Source organism: Triticum aestivum, chromosome 7B (assembly GCF_018294505.1).
Source record: "Triticum aestivum cultivar Chinese Spring chromosome 7B, IWGSC CS RefSeq v2.1, whole genome shotgun sequence".
NCBI classification, from domain to species: domain Eukaryota; kingdom Viridiplantae; phylum Streptophyta; class Magnoliopsida; order Poales; family Poaceae; genus Triticum; species Triticum aestivum.
The window spans coordinates 763673619-763698122 of record NC_057813.1 but is presented as its reverse complement, the minus strand read 5'-3'; the positions used below and the strand labels follow the sequence as shown (position 1 = coordinate 763698122).

At 45.3% G+C, this 24504-nt stretch overlaps 2 protein-coding genes across 4 annotated transcripts; both read left to right on the top strand.

The window, feature by feature from the left end:
• Positions 1-10533: 10533 nt before the first annotated feature.
• Positions 10534-15935, top strand: LOC780661 (serine/arginine-rich splicing factor SR45a). 2 transcript variants are annotated; one of them, XM_044574641.1, is made up of 8 exons: positions 10589-10789; positions 11307-11336; positions 11520-11588; positions 11622-11804; positions 12042-12153; positions 12297-12446; positions 14303-14357; positions 15406-15935. In XM_044574641.1, the coding sequence occupies exons 2-8, from the start codon at positions 11314-11316 to the stop codon at positions 15531-15533; spliced, it is 720 nt and encodes a 239-aa protein (XP_044430576.1). In that variant the 5' UTR covers positions 10589-10789; positions 11307-11313; the 3' UTR covers positions 15534-15935. The 2 variants fall into 2 exon arrangements, with proteins under 2 accessions (XP_044430575.1, XP_044430576.1); XM_044574640.1 differs by having other exon boundaries at positions 10534-10789; positions 11520-11804.
• Positions 15936-16802: 867 nt separating this feature from the next.
• On the top strand, positions 16803-22960 carry LOC123156835 (uncharacterized). 2 transcript variants are annotated; one of them, XM_044575022.1, is made up of 19 exons: positions 16806-18092; positions 18405-18476; positions 18555-18759; positions 18845-18929; positions 19030-19106; positions 19176-19347; positions 19449-19530; positions 19646-19705; positions 19864-19916; positions 20009-20175; positions 20399-20609; positions 20942-20999; positions 21088-21144; positions 21232-21474; positions 21585-21649; positions 21725-21781; positions 21867-21960; positions 22084-22224; positions 22355-22960. In XM_044575022.1, the coding sequence occupies exons 1-19, from the start codon at positions 16869-16871 to the stop codon at positions 22592-22594; spliced, it is 3363 nt and encodes a 1120-aa protein (XP_044430957.1). In that variant the 5' UTR covers positions 16806-16868; the 3' UTR covers positions 22595-22960. The 2 variants fall into 2 exon arrangements, with proteins under 2 accessions (XP_044430956.1, XP_044430957.1); XM_044575021.1 differs by having other exon boundaries at positions 16803-18092; positions 21585-21781.
• Positions 22961-24504: the final 1544 nt, after the last annotated feature.

Sequence of the window (24504 nt, the reverse complement as noted above, 5' to 3'; positions counted from 1 at the left end):
CGCATGGGATTATTTGTGTTCGCCTTTCCTTGTTTTTCACTGGAGAATAAGTCTCTCTCCTGGAAAGGGTGAGGGGATACAAAAGACTGGAAGGTAGATTGTGGTGTCTAGCAATCGGATGAGATGATAGGTAGATTGCGGTTGAATTTTGTTTTCTGCACTTGCATGTGGTCTGATAAGATGCTTTCCGTCCTGTTGGTGATATGTTTTGTGTAGGTTGCTGATATGTGTCTTGTAGCATGGGATTATTCTTGTACTTAACATTCATTATATAACAGTCACAACCTAGAACGATAAACAATGATTCCAATTCATCAATGTAATGTAGGCATGCATTCCGTCTATATAATAAGAACTTGCATGACATCTTTTGTCCTACCCTCTCGTGGCAGCGGGGGTCCTTAAGGAAACTAAGGGATATGAAGGCCTCCTTTTAATAGAGAACCGGAACGAAGCATTAACACATAATGAATATATGAACTCCTCGAATTACAGTTAACCCCGGAGAGTATCCCAAACAATTGTCACTATGGGGTGTACGGATCAGAACAATAATAAGTGCATATAACTAGGAGATAGGATCAAAAATTCAAATATATTCATGAAAACATAAAAAGGGTTCAGATATAAAATCATGCCACTCGGGCCCTAGCGACAAGTATTAAGCATGGCAAAGTCATAGCAAAATCAAACACAGAACATAGTGGATACTAGGGATCAAGTCCTAACAAACTGACTCGATTACGACGATAAATCTCATCCAACTCCATCGTTGTCCAGCAAGCCTACGAAAGAATTAATCACCCTCGATGGTGAGCATCATGGAGTTGGCAATGAAGAAGGGTTAGCGATGATGATGTCGACAGATCCCCTCTTCGGAGCCCCGGACGAACTATAGATTAGCCCTCCCAATGAAGAACAGAAGGTGGCGACGACTTCGTATCGTAAAATGCGATGCAACTTTTTCTCTTGTTTTTTCTTGAGGAAAAGGAATTTATAGACTTGAGATCAGGGTCAACAGAGCCATGTGGGTCCCACAAGGTAACAAGGCGTGCCTAAGGAGGGTGGCCGCGCCCTTTTGCCTTGTGGGCAACTGGTGGCCCATCTCGAGTGGACCCTCGCTCCAGTATTTTTTATATATTCCATAAAAATCTCCAAAAAGTTTTGTATCATTCCAAAAACTTTTATTTCTGCACAAAAACAACACCATGATAGTTCTGCTGAAAACAATATCAGTTCGGGTTAGTTTCATTCAAATCATGCAAATTCGAGTTAAAAAACAAGAGAAAAATTGTTTTGTCCTACCCTCTCGTGGCAGCGGGGCTCCTTAAGGAAACTAAGGGATATGAAGGCCTCCTTTTAATAGAGAACCGGAACGAAGCATTAACACATAATGAATATATGAACTCCTCGAATTACAGTCAACCCCGGAGAGTATCCCAAACAATTATCACTATGGGGTGTACGGATCAGAACAATAATAAGTGCATATAACTAGGAGATAGGATAAAAAATTCAAATATATTCATGAAAACATAAAAAGGGTTCAGATCTAAAATCATGCCACTTGGGCCCTAGCGACAAGTATTAAGCATGGCAAAGTCATAGCAAAATCAAACACAGAACGTAGTGGATACTAGGGATCAAGTCCTAACAAACTGACTCGATTACGACGATAAATCTCATCCAACTCCATCGTTGTCCAGCAAGCCTACGAAAGAATTAATCACCCCCGATGGTGAGCATCATGGAATTGGCAATGAAGAAGGGTTGGCGATGATGATGTCGACGGATCCCCTCTTCGGAGCCCCGGACGAACTACAGATTAGCCCTCCCAATGAAGAACAGAAGGTGGCGACGACTTCGTATCGTAAAATGCGATGCAACTTTTTCTCTTGTTTTTTCTTGAGGAAACGGAATTTATAGACTTGAGATCAGGGTCAACAGAGCCACGTGGGTCCCACAAGGTAACAAGGCGTGCCTAAGGAGGGTGGCCGCGCCCTTTTGCCTTGTGGGCAACTGGTGGCCCCCCTCGAGTGGACCCTCGCTCCAGTATTTTTTATATATTCCATAAAAATCTCCAAAAAGTTTTGTATGATTCCAAAAACTTTTATTTCTGCACAAAAACAACACCATGATAGTTCTGCTGAAAACAATGTCAGTTCGGGTTAGTTTCATTCAAATCATGCAAATTCGAGTTAAAAATCAAGAGAAAAATTGTTTTGTCCTACCCTCTCGTGGCAGCGGGGCTCCTTAAGGAAACTAAGGGATATGAAGGCCTCCTTTTAATAGAGAACCGGAACGAAGCATTAACACATAATGAATATATGAACTCCTCGAATTACAGTCAACCCCGGAGAGTATCCCAAACAATTGTCACTATGGGGTGTACGGATCAGAACAATAATAAGTGCATATAACTAGGAGATAGGATAAAAAATTCAAATATATTCATGAAAACATAAAAAGGGTTCAGATCTAAAATCATGCCACTTGGGCCCTAGCGACAAGTATTAAGCATGGCAAAGTCATAGCAAAATCAAACACAGAACGTAGTGGATACTAGGGATCAAGTCCTAACAAACTGACTCGATTACGGCGATAAATCTCATCCAACTCCATCGTTGTCCAGCAAGCCTACGAAAGAATTAATCACCCCCGATGGTGAGCATCATGGAATTGGCAATGAAGAAGGGTTGGCGATGATGATGTCGACGGATCCCCTCTTCGGAGCACCGGACGAACTACAGATTAGCCCTCCCAATGAAGAACAGAAGGTGGCGACGACTTCGTATCGTAAAATGCGATGCAACTTTTTCTCTTGTTTTTTCTTGAGGAAAAGGAATTTATAGACTTGAGATCAGGGTCAACAGAGCCACGTGGGTCCCACAAGGTAACAAGGCGTGCCTAAGGAGGGTGGCCGCGCCCTTTTGCCTTGTGGGCAACTGGTGGACCCCCTCGAGTGGACCCTCGCTCCAGTATTTTTTATATATTCCATAAAAATCTCCAAAAAGTTTTGTATCATTCCAAAAACTTTTATTTCTGCACAAAAACAACACCATGATAGTTTTGCTGAAAACAATGTCAGTTCGGGTTAGTTTCATTCAAATCATGCAAATTCGAGTTAAAAAACAAGAGAAAAATTGTTTTGTCCTACCCTCTCGTGGCAGCGGGGCTCCTTAAGGAAACTAAGGGATATGAAGGCCTCCTTTTTATAGAGAACCGGAACGAAGCATTAACACATAATGAATATATGAACTCCTCGAATTACAGTCAACCCCGGAAAGTATCCCAAACAATTGTCACTATGGGGTGTACGGATCAGAACAATAATAAGTGCATATAACTAGGAGATAGGATCAAAAATTCAAATATATTCATCAAAACATAAAAAGGGTTCAGATCTAAAATCATGCCACTTGGGCCCTAGCGACAAGTATTAAGCATGGCAAAGTCACAGCAAAATCAAACACAGAACGTAGTGGATACTAGGGATCAAGTCCTAACAAACTGACTCAATTACGACGATAAATCTCATCCAACTCCATAGTTGTCCAGCAAGCCTACGAAAGAATTAATCACCCTCGATGGTGAGCATCATGGAATTGGCAATGAAGAAGGGTTGGCGATGATGATGTCGACGGATCCCCTCTTCGGAGCCCCGGACGAACTACAGATTAGCCCTCCCAATGAAGAACAGAAGGTGGCGACGACTTCGTATCGTAAAATGCGATGCAACTTTTTCTCTTGTTTTTTCTTGAGGAAAAGGAATTTATAGACTTGAGATCAGGGTCAATAGAGCCACGTGGGTCCCACAAGGTAACAAGGCGTGCCTAAGGAGGGTGGCCGCGCCCTTTTGCCTTGTGGGCAACTGGTGGCCCCCCTCGAGTGGACCCTCGCTCCAGTATTTTTTATATATTCCATAAAAATCTCCAAAAAGTTTTGTATGATTCCAAAAACTTTTATTTCTGCACAAAAACAACACCATGATAGTTCTGCTGAAAACAATGTCAGTTCGGGTTAGTTTCATTCAAATCATGCAAATTCGAGTTAAACAACAAGAGAAAAATTGTTTTGTCCTACCCTCTCGTGGCAGCGGGGCTCCTTAAGGAAACTAAGGGATATGAAGGCCTCCTTTTAATAGAGAACCGGAACGAAGCATTAACACATAATGAATATATGAACTCCTCGAATTACAGTCAACCCCGGAGAGTATCCCAAACAATTGTCACTATGGGGTATACGGATCAGAACAATAATAAGTGCATATAACTTGGAGATAGGATAAAAAATTCAAATATATTAATGAAAACATAAAAAGGGTTCAGATCTAAAATCATGCCACTTGGGCCCTAGCGACAAGTATTAAGCATGGCAAAGTCATAGCAAAATCAAACACAGAACGTAGTGGATACTAGGGATCAAGTCCTAACAAACTGACTCGATTACGACGATAAATCTCATCCAACTCCATCGTTGTCCAGCAAGCCTACGAAAGAATTAATCACCCCCGATGGTGAGCATCATGGAATTGGCAATGAAGAAGGGTTGGCGATGATGATGTCGACGGATCCCCTCTTCGGAGCCCCGGACGAACTACAGATTAGCCCTCCCAATGAAGAACAGAAGGTGGCGACGACTTCGTATCGTAAAATGCGATGCAACTTTTTCTCTTGTTTTTTCTTGAGGAAAAGGAATTTATAGACTTGAGATCAAGGTCAATAGAGCCACGTGGGTCCCACAAGGTAACAAGGCGTGCCTAAGGAGGGTGGCCGCGCCCTTTTGCCTTGTGGGCAACTGGTGGCCCCCCTCGAGTGGACCCTCGCTCCAGTATTTTTTATATATTCCATAAAAATCTCCAAAAAGTTTTGTATGATTCCAAAAACTTTTATTTCTGCACAAAAACAACACCATGATAGTTCCGCTGAAAACAATGTCAGTTCGGGTTAGTTTCATTCAAATCATGCAAATTCGAGTTAAACAACAAGAGAAAAATTGTTTTGTCCTACCCTCTCGTGGCAGCGGGGCTCCTTAAGGAAACTAAGGGATATGAAGGCCTCCTTTTAATAGAGAACCGGAACGAAGCATTAACACATAATGAATATATGAACTCCTCGAATTACAGTCAACTCCGGAGAGTATCCCAAACAATTGTCACTATGGGGTGTACGGATCAGAACAATAATAAGTGCATATAACTAGGAGATAGGATAAAAAATTCAAATATATTCATGAAAACATAAAAAGGGTTCAGATCTAAAATAATGCCACTTGGGCCCTAGCGACAAGTATTAAGCATGGCAAAGTCATAGCAAAATCAAACACAGAACGTAGTGGATACTAGGGATCAAGTCCTAACAAACTGACTCGATTACGACGATAAATCTCATCCAACTCCATCGTTGTCCAGCAAGCCTACGAAAGAATTAATCACCCCCGATGGTGAGCATCATGGAATTGGCAATGAAGAAGGGTTGGCGATGATGATGTCGACGGATCCCCTCTTCGGAGCCCCGGACGAACTACAGATTAGCCCTCCCAATGAAGAACAGAAGGTGGCGACGACTTCGTATCGTAAAATGCGATGCAACTTTTTCTCTTGTTTTTTCTTGAGGAAAAGGAATTTATAGACTTGAGATCAGGGTCAACAGAGCCACGTGGGTCCCACAAGGTAACAAGGCGTGCCTAAGGAGGGTGGCCGCGCCCTTTTGCCTTGTGGGCAACTGGTGGCCCCCCTCGAGTGGACCCTCGCTCCAGTATTTTTTATATATTCCATAAAAATCTCCAAAAAGTTTTGTATGATTCCAAAAACTTTTATTTCTGCACAAAAACAACACCATGGTAGTTCCGCTGAAAACAATGTCAGTTCGGGTTAGTTTCATTCAAATCATGCAAATTCGAGTTAAAAAACAAGAGAAAAATTGTTTTGTCCTACCCTCTCGTGGCAGCGGGGGTCCTTAAGGAAACTAAGGGATATGAAGGCCTCCTTTTAATAGAGAACCGGAACGAAGCATTAACACATAATGAATATATGAACTCCTCGAATTACAGTCAACCCCGGAGAGTATCCCAAACAATTGTCACTATGGGGTGTACGGATCAGAACAATAATAAGTGCATATAACTAGGAGATAGGATCAAAAATTCAAATATATTCATGAAAACATAAAATGGGTTCAGATATAAAATCATGCCACTCGGGCCCTAGCGACAAGTATTAAGCATGGCAAAGTCATAGCAAAATCAAACACAGAACGTAGTGGATACTAGGGATCAAGTCCTAACAAACTGACTCGATTACGACGATAAATCTCATCCAACTCCATCGTTGTCCAGCAAGCCTACGAAAGAATTAATCACCCCCGATGGTGAGCATCATGGAATTGGCAATGAAGAAGGGTTGGCGATGATGATGTCGACGGATCCCCTCTTCGGAGCCCCGGACGAACTACAGATTAGCCCTCCCAATGAAGAACAGAAGGTGGCGACGACTTCGTATCGTAAAATGCGATGCAACTTTTTCTCTTGTTTTTTCTTGAGGAAAAGGAATTTATAGACTTGAGATCAGGGTCAACAGAGCCACGTGGGTCCCACAAGGTAACAAGGCGTGCCTAAGGAGGGTGGGCGCGCCCTTTTGCCTTGTGGGCAACTGGTGGCCCCCCTCGAGTGGACCCTCGCTCCAGTATTTTTTATATATTCCATAAAAATCTCCAAAAAGTTTTGTATGATTCCAAAAACTTTTATTTCTGCACAAAAACAACACCATGATAGTTCCGCTGAAAACAATGTCAGTTCGGGTTAGTTTCATTCAAATCATGCAAATTCGAGTTAAAAAACAAGAGAAAAATTGTTTTGTCCTACCCTCTCGTGGCAGCGGGGGTCCTTAAGGAAACTAAGGGATATGAAGGCCTCCTTTTAATAGAGAACCGGAACGAAGCATTAACACATAATGAATATATGAACTCCTCGAATTACAGTCAACCCCGGAGAGTATCCCAAACAATTGTCACTATGGGGTGTACGGATCAGAACAATAATAAGTGCATATAACTAGGAGATAGGATCAAAAATTCAAATATATTCATGAAAACATAAAAAGGGTTCAGATATAAAATCATGCCACTCGGGCCCTAACGACAAGTATTAAGCATGGCAAAGTCATAGCAAAATCAAACACAGAACGTAGTGGATACTAGGGATCAAGTCCTAACAAACTGACTCGATTACGACGATAAATCTCATCCAACTCCATTGTTGTCCAGCAAGCCTACGAAAGAATTAATCACCCCCGATGGTGAGCATCATGGAATTGGCAATGAAGAAGGGTTGGCGATGATGATGTCGACGGATCCCCTCTTCGGAGCCCCGGACGAACTACAGATTAGCCCTCCCAATGAAGAACAGAAGGTGGCGACGACTTCGTATCGTAAAATGCAATGCAACCTTTTCTCTTGTTTTTTCTTGAGGAAAAGGAATTTATAGACTTGAGATCAGGGTCAACAGAGCCACGTGGGTCCCACAAGGTAACAAGGCGTGCCTAAGGAGGGTGGCCGCGCCCTTTTGCCTTGTGGGCAACTGGTGGCCCCCCTCGAGTGGACCCTCGCTCCAGTATTTTTTATATATTCCATAAAAATCTCCAAAAAGTTTTGTATGATTCCAAAAACTTTTATTTCTGCACAAAAACAACACCATGATAGTTCCGCTGAAAACAATGTCAGTTCGGGTTAGTTTCATTCAAATCATGCAAATTCGAGTTAAAAAACAAGAGAAAAATTGTTTTGTCCTACCCTCTCGTGGCAGCGGAGGTCCTTAAGGAAACTAAGGGATATGAAGGCCTCCTTTTAATAGAGAACCGGAACGAAGCATTAACACATAATGAATATATGAACTCTTCGAATTACAGTCAACCCCGGAGAGTATCCCAAACAATTGTCACTATGGGGTGTACGGATCAGAACAATAATAAGTGCATATAACTAGGAGATAGGATCAAAAATTCAAATATATTCATGAAAACATAAAAAGGGTTCAGATATAAAATCATGCCACTCGGGCCCTAGCGACAAGTATTAAGCATGGCAAAGTCATAGCAAAATCAAACACAGAACGTAGTGGATACTAGGGATCAAGTCCTAACAAACTGACTCGATTACGACGATAAATCTCATCCAACTCCATCGTTGTCCAGCAAGCCTACGAAAGAATTAATCACCCCCGATGGTGAGCATCATGGAATTGGCAATGAAGAAGGGTTGGTGATGATGATGTCGACGGATCCCCTCTTCGGAGCCCCGGACGAACTACAGATTAGCCCTCCCAATGAAGAACAGAAGGTGGCGACGACTTCGTATCGTAAAATGCGATGCAACTTTTTCTCTTGTTTTTTCTTGAGGAAAAGGAATTTATAGACTTGAGATCAGGGTCAATAGAGCCACGTGGGTCCCACAAGGTAACAAGGCGTGCCTAAGGAGGGTGGCCGCGCCCTTTTGCCTTGTGGGCAACTGGTGGCCCCCCTCGAGTGGACCCTCGCTCCAGTATTTTTTATATATTCCATAAAAATCTCCAAAAAGTTTTGTATGATTCCAAAAACTTTTATTTCTGCACAAAATCAACACCATGATAGTTCCGCTGAAAACAATGTCAGTTCGGGTTAGTTTCATTCAAATCATGCAAATTCGAGTTAAAAAACAAGAGAAAAATTGTTTTGTCCTACCCTCTCGTGGCAGCGGGGGTCCTTAAGGAAACTAAGGGATATGAAGGCCTCCTTTTAATAGAGAACCGGAACGAAGCATTAACACATAATGAATATATGAACTCCTCGAATTACAGTCAACCCCGGAGAGTATCCCAAACAATTGTCACTATGGGGTGCACGGATCAGAACAATAATAAGTGCATATAACTAGGAGATAGGATAAATAATTCAAATATATTCATGAAAACATAAAAAGGGTTCAGATCTAAAATCATGCCACTTGGGCCCTAGCGACAAGTATTAAGCATGGTAAAGTCATAGCAAAATCAAACACAGAACGTAGTGGATACTAGGGATCAAGTCCTAACAAACTGACTCGATTACGACGATAAATCTCATCCAACTCCATCGTTGTCCAGCAAGCCTACGAAAGAATTAATCACCCCCGATGGTGAGCATCATGGAATTGGCAATGAAGAAGGGTTGGCGATGATGATGTCGACGGATCCCCTCTTCGGAGCCCCGGACGAACTACAGATTAGCCCTCCCAATGAAGAACAGAAGGTGGCGACGACTTCGTATCGTAAAATGCGATGCAACTTTTTCTCTTGTTTTTTCTTGAGGAAAAGGAATTTATAGACTTGAGATCAGGGTCAACAGAGCCACGTGGGTCCCACAAGGTAACAAGGCGTGCCTAAGGAGGGTGGCCGCGCCCTTTTGCCTTGTGGGCAACTGGTGGCCCCCCTCGAGTGGACCCTCGCTCCAGTATTTTTATATATTCCATAAAAATCTCCAAAAAGTTTTGTATGATTCCAAAAACTTTTATTTCTGCACAAAATCAACACCATGATAGTTCTGCTGAAAACAATGTCAGTTCGGGTTAGTTTCATTCAAATCATGCAAATTCGAGTTAAAAAACAAGAGAAATATTGTTTTGTCCTACCCTCTCGTGGCAGCGGGGGTCCTTAAGGAAACTAAGGGATATGAAGGCCTCCTTTTAATAGAGAACCGGAACGAAGCATTAACACATAATGAATATATGAACTCCTCGAATTACAGTCAACCCCGGAGAGTATCCCAAACAATTGTCACTATGGGGTGTACGGATCAGAACAATAATAAGTGCATATAACTAGGAGATAGGATAAAAATTTCAAATATATTCATGAAAACATAAAAAGGGTTCAGATCTAAAATCATGCCACTTGGGCCCTAGCGACAAGTATTAAGCATGGCAAAGTCATAGCAAAATCAAACACAGAACGTAGTGGATACTAGGGATCAAGTCCTAACAAACTGACTCGATTACGACGATAAATCTCATCCAACTCCATCGTTGTCCAGCAAGCCTACGAAAGAATTAATCACCCCCGATGGTGAGCATCATGGAATTGGCAATGAAGAAGGGTTGGCGATGATGATGTCGACGGATCCCCTCTTCGGAGCCCCGGACGAACTACAGATTAGCCCTCCCAATGAAGAACAGAAGGTGGCGACGACTTCGTATCGTAAAATGCAATGCCACTTTTTCTCTTGTTTTTTCTTGAGGAAAAGGAATTTATAGACTTGAGATCAGGGTCAACAGAGCCACGTGGGTCCCACAAGGTAACAAGGCGTGCCTAAGGAGGGTGGGCGCGCCCTTTTGCCTTGTGGGCAACTGGTGGCCCCCCTCGAGTGGACCCTCGCTCCAGTATTTTTTATATATTCCATAAAAATCTTCAAAAAGTTTTGTATGATTCCAAAAACTTTTATTTCTGCATAAAAACAACACCATGATAGTTCTGCTGAAAACAATGTCAGTTCGGGTTAGTTTCATTGAAATCATGCAAATTCGAGTTAAAAAACAAGAGAAAATAAAAGTTGCCCTGCCTGCCCTGCCCTGCCCTGCCCTGCCCCCTGGATTCATTCATTCATTCATTCTCCCTCCCCTCCTTCCTTCCTACCTAATCCTAGAGGAGCATAGCTAGGGTTCCTCCCCGCAGCCGTCGCCTCCTCTCCTCTCCTCACCCCGCCGCCGCCGGCCAACGAGATCCAGCCAGCGAGATCCGACCGACGCCGTCTCCGTCTCCGTCTCCGCCTCGCCGCCGCCGCCTGGTAAGCTCAAGCTCCTCGCCGCCTTCCTTGTTCAGATCGGCCAGCCCAGCCCAGCCGTCCATGGAGGAGAGGAGAGGAGAGGAGAGGAGAGGAGATGGATCCCCTCGCTCGCTCGCTCCCTCCCAATCGCTCGGTCGGTCGGTTGTTGCTGTTCGATTCGATGCCAAACTAGTACTAGTATAGATCTGAAACTAATAATTTATTTTTATTTTTATTTGATTTGATTTATTAATGGATTGAAACAACTCTTTCACCATATTTATATATATGCAGATTAGATTTGATTTTATTTTATTTACAGACAGATAGATATGGATATAGTAGCTCATGTACCACCATAATATGCTGCTGTTGCTTTTATTATATTATTATTATACATCTATATCTATCTATCTAAGATTTTTTGCTCCCTCATGTTATGTCATAGTGCTTGCTATATACTACATCTGCCTGTGGTCTGCTCTGACTGCTTGCCATGTCATGTGCTCACACTCTTCTTCTTCTTGTTTGATTTCAGCTTCGGCATGTCGCATTCCAACGAAGTAAGGTCGGTCCACTACACTACACTTGCTTTCATTTCTCCCCTAACAGACCATCATCACATCTCCGCTACAGCCATGTCATCAAAAGATGCTCCAATTTATCTCTTCTTATCACTTTGACTTTGGTTTGCTGCTCTATTCTTGTCCACACTGTAAAAAGGGAGAAACCCTGCCTTTGTTGTTTTCAGGTACACCGCGCGCTCCATCACGCCTCCGGCAGACAGGGACAGCGGCTCCAAGTCGCCCCCACCACGGAGGCGCGCGGCTTCCAAGTCGCCCCCACCACGGAGGCGCGCGGCTTCCAAGTCGCCTCCCCTGCCTCCCCCTCCCCCTTTCCCTCCCAAGGGGGTGCGCACCATCTCGAGGTCGCCTCCACCTAGTAGTAGAAGACGCAGCGTCTCGAGGTCCCCTCCACCAAAGAGGCGCGGCAGGTCCAGGTCCAGGTCCAGGTCCAGGAACAGGAGCCGCTCCAGGCAAGTCGTCATCGGTTTGATGTTTATTTCTTTGTACCATATAATAGACCATCCATGTTTATGTGTCATTTTGCTAGTGATGATGGATAATGCTGCTGCTTCTTCTGATGATGTATTACAGTTATGTATGTATATAGCTGGTCAAAAACAATAGTTGCTTAATGATGTACATCATCACAAAGATACTGATATTGACATCGCTTCTCTTCTCTTCTCCTAATAATATGTATGTTTCAGGAGCAGAGACAAAGACGATGTGAGGAATCCTGGCAACAACCTCTATGTCACTGGACTGTCCACACGGACGCAGGAAACTGACCTGGAGAAGTTCTTCAGCAAAGAGGGCAAGGTACTCTGTCTGTCCTCTGCTTTGTTCCTTCATGCCTGATGATGCCTGCCACGATGCTTCTCCTTTTATCTGGGATGGGGCTGCTTGTTCATTGCGTGATTCTTATTTCACTAAACCTGACGCGCGATGCGGCAAAACTGCAGGTTAAAGACTGCCGTGTCGTTATCGATCCTCGTACGAAAGAATCACGTGGCTTTGCGTTCGTGACCATGGAGAATGTTGAGGATGCAAGGCGCTGCATCAAGTACCTGCACCGTACTGTACTTGAAGGCCGCCTCATCAGTGTGGCAAAGGTATAAACAAACTTCTCTGCGTGTAACAACCTTGATGCTAACTTGTGTCACACAACCATCTTCTTCTTTGCATTTGCATATGCGTTTAAGGTAGTTCCTGTTACCAGGTAGTCATAGCTTTCTGGGCCAACTTTATCTGGAATAAGCCACACATCCTAGGATGCAGTTTACAAGTTAAGAGCTCAGTAGTTCAACACCAGAACGAGCCCATTACAGGCCTTCCTTTTATGCTGCTTTCTAGTCAACTAAATATATCTTGATCTCTAACATCTTCTTCTATACATATGAAAACCTTGACCAATATGGTTATAAACTCGGTCAAGTGTCCCTGAAAAATCTGCCAGAGCAAATTGATTCTTAGAAACACTGATGTGAAAACTGAAAACTATCATGTTCTTTCCATATCCACTTCAGCAGTAAGGTAGTTCTTGTTACATGATGATCTTGACTTACATTTTTTACCTTTTCTACTGCCAACTTTTTGGGTCAACTTTATCTGGGAATAAGCCACAAACCCTAGGACACAGCTTACAAGTTACGAACTATTGATTTCAATACCATAATGAGGCCATTACAGACCTTTCTTGTGTCGCATCTAGTCTAAAACACAGTATGTCTTGGGACATATTGTTTTGTAAATATCAAAACCCTGACCAGTTTTGTATCTAACATCTTGTTCCAACTTTTAAGTGTCCCTGAAAATCAGCCAGAGTATTGAGTAGTTCTTAGAAACACTGATTTATTTGGGTTCATTGCTATCCATATATATATTGGGGTGTCCTGAATAATTTGATTCATCAGGAGAGAATTGTTTGGTTATGCTCGTTAACATTTTCAGTGCAGGAAATAAAAAAGTACCTTGTTTTCTGTGTTCCTTTGCTTTTTTTTTGTGCTGATTTCCACGACCATGCAGCTTCCACACTGCTGGGCTAGCATTAATTCTAGTCAGTGTTCTGTGTAGAATTATTGAACTAAATGCTGGCTGCACCCACCTGTTGGTTTGTACAACCTCTTCTTCAACCTTACAATCTGTTGCCTCTCGAATCTCCATCACCCTCACGAACATCACCATCACGCTCGTGATCATCGCCTACTACGCTGTCTGCACCGACTTCGAGTGAGAGCACGGCTCGGAACGCTGCACTGCTACGCGTCACCACCGACCGACCGAGCACCTCATTCTGGGGACCTTGGAGTGAGAGCGCGGCTCTCGAGGCTGCACTGCTACGCGTCACCACCAACCGACCGAGCACCTCAAGTCATTCTGGCGATCTTCGAGTGAGAGCGTGGCTCTCAAGGCTGCACTGCTACGCGTCACCACCGACGGACCGAGCACCCAAGTCATGCTGGTGATCTTGGAGTGAGAGCACGGCTCTCAAACGCTGCACTGCTATGCGTCGCCACCGACTGACCGAGCACCTCAAGTCATGCTGGTGATCTTGGAGTGAGAGCGCAGCTCTCAAGGCTGCACTGCTACGCGTCACCACCGACCGACCGGGCACCTCAAGCTACTCTGGTGATCCTGGAGTGAGAGCGCGGCTCTCAAGGCTGCACTGCTGCGCGTCACCTCCGACAGACCGAGCACCAAAAGTCATTCTGGTGTTCTTGGAGTGAGAGCTATGCGTCACCACCGTAGACCTCCCCGTGTTACGTGTAGCTACTGTGGTACGTGGTACTACATTGTTGGAGCTACTGTGGTAAGTGTAGCTGGTGTTGGATGTCTTCAGCGCGCCTTCCGTCAGGGCCAGTTTGATGCACATTTCATTCATTGCCTCGAGTAAAATTATTTATTAATGCAGAATGATTATGATCCATGCATTCGAATTCGTATTCGCTGACGACCTTGTGAATTGCAGGCAAAGAGAACTCGTGAGAGGACCCCTACCCCTGGAGAATACTGTGGTCCGAGAGGTATGCATGGAGACGAGTTTTGCTTCCCGCGGTTGCATTTGAAATAGATGCTTTGCTTCCTGTTATTGATATTTTTTTCTGTAGGCTGTCTTGTCTGTATTATAGCATGAGTTTCTTGTACTTGCCTTTGCTTTGATTAGATTCCTAGCATTTGGAGTAGCTTATTATCCCACGGTTGACTTTAGCCGACACGATGGGATGTGTATTTTTAATTCTCCAGTGGTGTCATGTTAGATTAATTCACAGCATCGTTGTTCCTCTTGGTTCACTGGAACACTTTTCATGTAACCAGAGGTTTTAGTATGAACATTGTATGGCTGTCTTGTTTTACACTGGAGATTAGTTAGTCTCCTGGGAAGGATGGGATACCAAGATTGCGGTCAGGTTAGATGATTTGTACTGCGGTTGTCTGATCTGTCTTGTAGCATGATTTTTTTTTTACTTGCCGTGGCTTTGCTCAGATTCCTATAATTTAGAGAAGCTTATTATTCTATGATTAACTCTGGCCAACACGATGGGCTGTGCATTTTTAATTTTCCAGCGGTGTGATTTTAGATTAGTTTGGTTCACTAGAACACTTTACCAGTCGTCGCAGGTTTTAGTATGAAGAATGCGTTGTTATTTGTGTCCACCTTTCCTTGTTTTTCACTGGAGAATAAGTCTCTCTCCTGGGAAGGGTGAGGGGATACAAAAGACTGCAAGGTAGATTGTGGTGTCTAGCAATCAGATGAGATGATAGGTAGACTGCGGTTGAATTTTGTTTTCTGCACTTGCATGTGGTCTGATAAGATGCTTTCCGTCCTGTTGGTGATATATATTTTGCATGGTGTAGGTTGTTGTGGATCTTTTTCTTATAATGACCACTTGCATCATTCTAGATCCATTTACAGGATTGGTACTCTTGTTGTTTCACTGGAGCACCACTGCTCCAATCATCTTTAGTATGAACATGGGTGCATAGTACAGTATTATTTAATTTGCGTCTGTCCTACTATTATGGTTTTGTACCAAGCATTTAAGAATCCGGATCGGATTTGTATGCATGCAGGCGGGCGCTCCCGGGTGGAGCCGCGGCGGAGCCGTTCTCCACGCCGTTCCAGCAGGTCGTCGAGGGACCGGTCAAGGTCGCCGGCCGCAAGGAGGGACAGGGACAGCAGGGACAGGAAGCGCGACTGAATGAAACAAGGCAAGGGGAGAAACAAAATGATGCTAAAATCACATATCGCCGCGAGTTGTCGAGTATGAATGTGTCTTGGATTCTTTGTTGCTGAATGAATGTTTGTTTGATGAAGGAGGACTCTAGTCAGTATTTCTGCTGGATGCTTTCTTTAGATAAGCAGCTGATTTGTCTTGTCTTTCTGTTTTATCAGAGGAGAGGATTTCCCTAACATTCATTTCTTTTTAGGTTTTGTGTTGTGTATGGACGATGAAGGCGCATTTCGTGTTTTTAAGGTTTCTCGCTATCGAATCGGATGCGTCTATTTGGTTGTATGAGCACCTTTGTCTTGTCTTGGCTGGATGCTAACATTATTATTATTATTATTATGTCTGTGATGGTATGCAAAAAATTTGAATTTGTGTCTGATATCATCATCTACAATACGACAGTTGCTTAAGCCTTTTTGTTTGTTAGCAAAGAGTATCCCTCCTTGTGTCTCATAATATAAAAACGACGTTTTTGACGCTAGCCTAGTGTTATGGGAGAAATACTCCCTGGTTAAATAGATAGAATTATAAGAGCGTTTAGACCACTACTTTAGTGTCTGATATTTCCACTTTACTTTACTTTACGGAGGGAGTATAAAACATCCTTTTTTATATATAGATCACTAAAGTAGGTAAAAAAACCATAAACCTTTTGGAAGCCATGTTTGTTTGTATCACATCCATTGAGGTATCGAACTAGTTTTTATTTTGACAGAAAGACCTTCATGGCTAGCTTTATATTCAACTCAAATACTAACACTTAGGTCATTCACTTAAAATGTATAGTATAGATGAAATCGCATCCAACCACAAAATCGCATAGAAGAAGGCACACCCTTGACAAGCTATCGCATTATCTACCATATCAGACTCTCTGTCACCAACGTTCGTTCAACGGGAGGAAGCTTCTCGAACACCACCCCCCCTCCTCCTCCATCTCTTCGTTCTAATTAATTTCTCTCCCCTCATCGCTTATCCATGCAACGAGCCACCGCCGCGCCTTGGACAATAAATGTTTTGACAAAGCGACACGCCTTCTTCGCCTTGCACCTGGACACGAAAGCGGCACGCTCTGCATCGCGTCGCTGATACGCGGTCCCCGACCCTACTTGTCGGTGGTGTTTCCGGGAGGAGGGAGGGACGGCGTGCGGTTTCGTCGAAAACCCTAGAAACACGCGATAAATTGGAGGGCGCGGATCGAGAAAGCCAGTTTGCGCCAGCCTCCATTTTTTGCCAGTTCAAAGAAGAAAAAGAGTGAAGGCAAAGAAAAATTGGAATCTTTGGTTCAAAAACTGAATCCTTTCCATGTCTATGTCTTCCATCCATCTTTTCCCCTCGTATTCAATTGAATGCGCCACCGATCCCACCGCCGCCGCCGCCCCCATCCCGTTGGGGCCGCCGGATTCGGCCTGCCCTAGCCCTAGCGCCGCCGCCGCCCCCCTCCCGTTCGGGCCGGCGGATTCGCTCTGCCCCAGCCCTAGCGCCGCCGCCACCATGGACGACTTCGTGCTCCGCTCCGGCGTGCGCGTGGGGCTGAAGCGGGAGTTCGCCTTCGCCATCGCCTCCCAGGCCGCCCTCGCCCCCTCCCTCGGCCGCACCCGCTCCTCCCGCTCATCCACCGCCGCCGCCGTCCTCTCCCCGCCGACCACCAAGCCCAAGCCCTCCTCCCGCTCCTCCAAGCGCTCCCGCCCATCGGCCTCGGCGCCGGCCAAGCGCGCCCGCTCGCGGCCCCCGGATCCGGACCCCGCCGCCGCGGATCCGCCGCGGGATCCTCCTCCTCCCCCCGCCGCCGCCGACGCGGATGTGCCGGTTGACGCACCGTTCGCTGCCGCCACGCCCATCGCAAACGGGCCCCAACTGCCTCCCGCCGCCGCCGACGGGGATGCGCCGGTGCGCGCCCCGCTCGCTGCCGCCTCGCCCACCGCAAACGGGCCCCAGCCGCCTCCCGCCGCCGCCGTCGCCGTCGCCGGGGATGAGCCGGTGCTCGCCCTATTCGCCGCCAACGCGCCCACCACAAGCGCGCCCCAACCGCCTCCGCAGCAGAGGCAGCAGGAGGAGGCCTTCTTCATCCCGCCGGAGACGCCGCCCAGGCGGGTCACCCGCTCCATGCTCTCCCCTGCCCCCGCCCCCGCCACCGCTCCCCCCCAGCCCGCCAGACCCAGACCCAAACCCAAACCCATGCTCAAGCCCAAGCAGGAGCCCGTGGACGAGCCCACCGACCACCTCCAGCCCTACCCCGGGGGACTCACCGGAGGCGTAGCAAGCCCGGCCTCGCCGCGCCGCTTCACCAGGTCGCTCTTGCAACAGGTCAAGCAGCCGCCCACCGACGACGGCGACAACGACGAGTCAGGCACCACCACCGCCAGCAGCTCCCCGTCGCCCTCCCCCAAGAGCAAGAGCACCAAGCGCGGCGCCAGCCTCAAGGCCAAGTCAGAGGGGCCAGATGGAATCCCCAAGAACCTCAGGGAGCTCTTCGCCACCGGCTTGCTCGAGGGCCAGCCCGTCAACTACTTCATGAACAAGGGGAAGGTAATGCTCCTTCTTGCTAGTTCAGTCAGTATGCATTTCAACCAGTTATCAAAGAATTCAGTCGATATGTGCATTTTGGTAATAGTGAAATGAAACCGAGCATTCGATTCGATTGTTACACACACGAACATAGTTCTGGACCTGGTTTATCTATCCATTCAAACATTGCAAGCTTAGGCATGATATTGGAACTTGTAGGAGATGCGAGTAGCACTTCCCTTTTTTTTAATCCTAATAATGCTAGTACTGCCTGGTTTCATTTCACTCCTGCTGTAAATTTTGATCAGGAATTTGTTTCTTCTCTCGTTTCAGCGACCAGTACTCCGTGGAGTCATCAAAGACACCGGCATATTGTGCTCTTGCACTTCATGTAAAGGCCGAAATGTAAGTACTCCCCTTCTGCCATAACACCAGTTTGCCATGCCATATGCCAATACCCAACCAATCTGCCATGGCTCGCAGGTCGTTTCACCTTTTTATTTCGAGGTGCATGCCGGGAGTCATAAAAAGCGACCCTCCGATTACATTTTCCTGGAAAGTGGAAATACTCTGCATGATGTATTGAGGGCGTGCACGGATGCTACCGTAGACACACTGGAATCTGCAATACTGGGAGCAATAGGCCCTGTGCCTAAGAAGAGGACAGTGACGTGCCAGGACTGCAAAAGTGAGTCCCCCCCTCCACCTCGCGCATCCATACCAAGCTTTGTTTCATTCGATGCTGTAAGTTTGGCTGATGTCTTACCTTTTAGGTTCGTTCAAAACTTCCCGCGCTGGAAAATTTGCTTCCTTCTGCGAGATATGTCTGGAGTCTAAGGAAGTTCAGAGTACGGCAAGGTAATGCCTGTGATACTATATAGTTAGCCATGTGATTATTCCAGTTTCTGTTCTTCTTCTTCTTCTCTTATAGACCGTTGTTTCTGCTGTTGGTATTTAGGCCGAGAGGACGGCCACCTAAGAATCTCTCCCCAGGGACGAAAACCACAAGTGCAGCAAGCCCAACTTCATCATATGGTAGGGCACCTAAAAACACCAAGTCCGACTTCATCTGGCAGGGTATCTAAGAATTTCTCTTCTCTCCAGGAGCGAAGACCACACGCGCAGGAAGTCCAACTTCATACGGCAGGGTGCCTAGGAATTTCTACCCAGTAGCCAAGACAATAAGTGCAGCAGCAAGCCCAACTTCATCTGGCAGGGTGCCTAAGAATTTCTCCCCAGGATCGAAGCCTACAAGTGCAGGAAGAATTACAAGAAAGTAGGCTCTGCCGCTTATCAAACTACTTTAGCTTTGTTTCTCCTCGACTTCGTCATCTCATTTTTTGTTGCTCTGTCTGTATATGTTGTTGCATGCTGCAGGGACCATGGCTTGCACAAGTTGGTTTTCATGAGTGGTGTTTTGGCAGAGGGCACAGACGTCGGCTATTATGTCCAGGGAAAGGTTTACTTCCTGGCTTCTTTCTTGCTGTTTGTTTCTTTATGCAACTTCGTTCTTCAGCCACTCCGGATAAATATTGTATTGTTGTTATTAATACTGTTATTGACTAACATTCTAGAGGTTGCTGGATGGCCACATAACGGAACATGGAATCTATTGTTATTGCTGCAACACAGTGGTAAAATTACCGTCCCTTCCTTCCATTAGTTTAGTTTAGATACATGAAACAACTCAGTCAAGGAGTCAGCCTGGACTTCTAATTAGTTCCTTTATTTATGTTAGCGCCATATGCTACTACTGAACCTGACCAGAAATATCCTTGTGCTGGATGAACAGGTTAGCCCTTCACAGTTTGAAGGCCACGCTGGCCGAGCTGCTCGACGCAAACCGTGAGTCTATTGTATTCTTCTTGTAACAATGTATTCTGCTGGGCCCTGTTGTTCATACTCTCAATTCCCTTTGCTAACACTACTGCATGCAGTTACCACAACATATACATTTCCAATGGCGTTTCACTACACGAGCTGTCGGTTTCTCTTTCAAAAGGCCGAAAACCTTCAGAAAAGCAGAACGATGACTTATGCACCATCTGTTCAGATGGCGGGGAGCTTCTTCTTTGTGACTCCTGTCCGAGAGCTTTTCACAGAGGTAACATCATTCATTATGCACCTATATATTATATGCCTAGCCAGTAGGGGGTGCATGTTTCCCAGTTAAGCCAGCTTCCATTCTTCTTGGGTATTCGGGCATGCGACCATCCGGATATTTGTTTTGATGGCAGAATCGTTGTCTTTACCATGTAGTTACCTAGCGATTTAGAGTGTCAAAAGGCCCCTCACCACTGGTTGTCTTGGATTATTGTTTATTGCAGAATGTGTTGGCTTGTCTTCTGTACCGAAGGGAGCTTGGTGTTGCCGGTATTGTGAAAATAGGCAACAGAGAGAAGGTTATTTGGCATACAACAACAATGCAATAGCCGCTGGGAGGGTCGATGGAGTTGATTCCATCGGACAAATATTTATGCGGTCGATCCGTATTGCCACAGCACCTCAGGGTGCATTTGGTGGATGCGCATTGTGCAAGTAAGTGTCCATCCATCACCCTTGTATGTTCAAGTTCTTGTTCATTATCTTTCCAATACAGCAATATGTAGAACCAATCGACCATATGAAACTATCCTCCACAAACAAAGGAATTAGGTAAAAATTGATATCAAATTTCCTTTATGGAGTATGGACTGCTGGAGTTATGGAGTCTTAATATCTGAATATCAACCTTTTGAGTTTCTTAATATCTATATAAGCCTCACTGCATCTGATCTAGGATTTAGGATACTCACTTGTTATTTAACTATGCTGTCCGTTTGGCTCTCCGATGCTGCTCCAACAAGCCTTTCCGTCTTTTGCTTTTGCAGGCAACATGATTTTGGCAAAAGGAAATTTAGCGAACGAACTGTGCTGCTCTGTGATCAAGTAAGTTGATCAATCACATCCATCTTCCCATGATATGCCTGTATTGAGTTGTCGTGCTGTTTTCATTTTTGTGTTGCTATTTGTTCAGTGTGGGAGGGAATATCACGTTGGATGCCTGAAAGAACACAACATGGCTGACTTGACGGTGATCTCCCTAGCCCAATATTATATTCTGAAAATTTTGCATCATAAGGAACGAAGAAGTATATTAATGGGTTGACTGCTGCTGCAGGCATTGCCCGAGGGAGCATGGTTTTGTTCCACTGTATGTGTGGAGATCTGCGAGGCACTGAAGGACCTAGTCAGTCGTGGAGCAGAACCTGTTCCTGCCGTGGATGCTGATCTCATAAAGAAGAAGCGTGCGGAGAAAGGTTTGAACGACGATGGCGACCTTGATGTTAGATGGAGGGTTTTGAGGGACAAAAGTTCAGAAGATAGTAAACTGGTGCTGTCCAAGGCGGTTGGTATTTTCCATGTAAGTTGCCGTGGCTTCTTGAGTTGATTGTGTGCAACCAAACCAATGATACATATATCCTAGCCTAGTTATGGGTGGTGTGGGCTAATTTTTCTAATGCACTTTTGCAGGAATCATTTGATCCTATCATCCAAGCTGGGACTGGGCGAGACCTGATTCCAGCCATGGTCTATGGGTATGCCATTTACCCGTACGTACCATACTTGAGCGTAAACAAGACACCTAAGTCGTATGATGTTTCTCGTTTCAGGAGGAGCGTAAGGGATCAAGATTACACAGGGATGTACTGTGCGGTGTTAACTGTCGGGTAAACTCTTTTTTTCCTCTGGGTGTTGTATTTGGCAAAAAGGAAAATGGTAGTCTGAACCAACTGTTGGGTTCTGTTGATGCAGCAAGACGGTGGTTTCTGCTGGACTCTTCCGTGTGATGGGCAACGTAGCCGCGGAGCTCCCCTTGGTCGCGACGAGCAGGGATAACCAAGGCTTGGTAAGTTTATACTATCTATTGTTGGTGTAACTAGCAAGTGCTGCTACCTTTTTATACTACTAGTGTTTGCACCAAAAAAGAAGGAAACAAAAAAAACCGACTAGTGTGTGAGCATGCATGCAGGGGTACTTCCAGGCGCTGTTTGCGTGCATCGAGCGGGTGCTGTCGTCCCTGAAGGTGAAGCACTTTGTGCTGCCGGCGGCGGAGGAGGCGGTGTTGATCTGGACGCAGCGGTTCGGGTTTGGCAAGATAACCCAGGACAAGGTGTGTCATGTCTGTTGCCTTTTGCAATCAATCGTCCTCTGTCGTCATGTCACGCGTTGGTAGATAGAGGAAGGAGAGCTTGGTATTTGTAACGTGTGTGAAAACAAAATGTCTTGTTGTGTGGTTGCAGCTGCTGGAGTACCTCAAGGGCGGGCGGCCGACGGTGTTCCATGGCACGTCGACCCTGCACAAGCCTATCCCGGTGGCTGAGGCGGAGGCGGAGGCGGATGCGCGGGTGCCTGAGGAGGAGGAAGAAGCGCCGGTGCCGGTGCCGGAGGAAGGAGAGCCGGTGCCTGAGGAGGAGGAAGGAGAGCCGGTGCCCGATGAGGAGGAAGGAGAGCCGGTGCCCGAGGAGGAGGAGGAGGAGTGAGGAGGAGCTAGGAGGAGGAGTTGTTTCACTTTATTTTGGGAGGGGGGGAGGACGGATTTGTAATGGTGTAATGTAGAGACAGAGACAGGGATTTTCCTTCATTTTGGTTTGGTCTAGTCTCAGTAGTCTAGTAGGAGGAGAGAGATATGATGATGGTGTGTTTTGTTTTGTCGAGGGGTGGTGGATATGATGTATGGATGGATCCTTCCTTTCCTTCCTTGTGTGGTATTGTTAGTTAGTTAGACAGAGGAGGAAGAGGAAGAAGAAGCACAAGAGACAGAGAGAGAGATAATCCTTGGTGGCTGGCTGGGTGTACTAGGAGTATTTGAGGAATGAAATTGTCAGTCAGAAGCACATGTTGAATGATTTGTTTTGTGGGAGCAAATCTTGCTTGAATGTGTCTTGTTGTTAGCTCTTCCTTGTATGTTTGTTAGCCATACCATAGAATCCTTAGTGTTGGTGGTGTTGTTGGAATCCATACCATACCATACCATACCATACCATACCATAGATGTGTGTGTGTGTGTGTGTGTGTGTGTTTATATCAATAAATCATATGTAAGAGCATTTCTACATCAGCCAATCAAATTTTTAGAGCAACTCTAGCTGACTAGACTAGACTAGCTAGTTAGGCAGAGGAGAAGCAAGAAGAAGAAGAGGCACAAGAGAGAGAGAGAGAGAGAGAATTTGAGGAATGCAATTGTGATTCAGTCAGTCAGAGTTTAGTTTTGTGGGAGCAAATCTTGAAGAGTGTGTGATAATGAACCGAGAGCAAAAATTTAAATCCTACTTACTAATAACTACTCCCTCCGTCCCATAATATAAAAAAACGTCTTACATTATGGGATGGAGGGAGTAGATTAAATCACATAAGGAAACAAGAAAAGAGAAACCACTTTGACTCATATATACTGTACAACAACAATGTTGATTAAGCCGCTCCCTCCCTTGCGTAAAGAAAGAAAGAAAGAAAGAAATATATGAGCGTCGTTTAGATCACTTCACTAGGGGGCTGTTGTATTGTTGTACTCTTACCCTATTCCTTCCATCATCTTTGTTAGCCTAGCTCAGCTCACTCCTTATCTTTTTGACCCATGAGTCAAGGGAATGAAAGTGACTGACTGGTAATGTGTTTAAGAAACGATGTATCGTCTTCTTGCCGAGGGCGGGAGGCCGACGTGAGGAGGAGGAGCCCCCTTGTGGATGGAGACGAACCTTGCCATGGAGGAGGCCGCACGCACAGATTGATGCGCAGATTAGGCCAATTTCATGATGCTCACTGCCGTGCGTGAGTAATTCCATCGTAGGCTTGCTGGACTGTGATGAGTTGGATGAGGTTTACCATGTAATCAAGTTAGTTTTGTTAGGGTTTGATCCCTAGTATCCACTATGTTCTGAGATTGATGTTGCTATGACTTTGCTATTCTTAATGCTTGTCACTAGGGCCCGAGTGCCATGATTTTAAATATGAACTTATTATGTTTTCATGAATATATGTGAGTTCTTGATTCTATCTTGCAAGTCTATAGTCACCTATTATGTGTTATGATCCGTTAACCCCGAAGTGACAATAATACTTACCGGCGATGACCGTAGCTTGAGGAGTTCATTTATTCACTAAGTGTTAATGCTTTGGTCCGGTACTCTATTAAAAGGAGGCCTTAATATCCCTTAGTTTCCAATAGGACCCCGCTACCACGGGAGGGTAGGACAAAAGATGTCATGCAAGTTCTTTTCCATAAGCATGTATGGCTATATTCGGAATACATGCCTACATTACATTGATGAATTGGAGCTAGTTCTGTGTCACCCTATGTTATAACTGTTACATGATGAACCACATCCGACATAATTATCCATCACTGATCCAATGCCTACGAGCTTTTCACATATTGTTCTTTGCTTAGTTA

What these genes read in the sequence shown, in the direction of transcription:
- LOC780661 (XM_044574640.1), top strand. Translation starts at nt 11,314, where the DNA reads ATGTCGCATTCCAACGAAGTAAG. An exon ending in AGGAACAGGAGCCGCTCCAG is followed by an intron (nt 11,805 to 12,041) that starts GCAAGTCGTCAT and finishes TGTATGTTTCAG; the next exon opens with GAGCAGAGACAAAGACGATG. An exon ending in TCTTCAGCAAAGAGGGCAAG is followed by an intron (nt 12,154 to 12,296) that starts GTACTCTGTCTG and finishes GCAAAACTGCAG; the next exon opens with GTTAAAGACTGCCGTGTCGT.
- LOC123156835 (XM_044575021.1), top strand. Translation starts at nt 16,869, where the DNA reads ATGTCTATGTCTTCCATCCATCTTTTCCCCTCGTATTCAATTGAATGC. An exon ending in GCAGGAAGAATTACAAGAAA is followed by an intron (nt 19,348 to 19,448) that starts GTAGGCTCTGCC and finishes TGCATGCTGCAG; the next exon opens with GGACCATGGCTTGCACAAGT. An exon ending in GGTGGATGCGCATTGTGCAA is followed by an intron (nt 20,610 to 20,941) that starts GTAAGTGTCCAT and finishes TTGCTTTTGCAG; the next exon opens with GCAACATGATTTTGGCAAAA.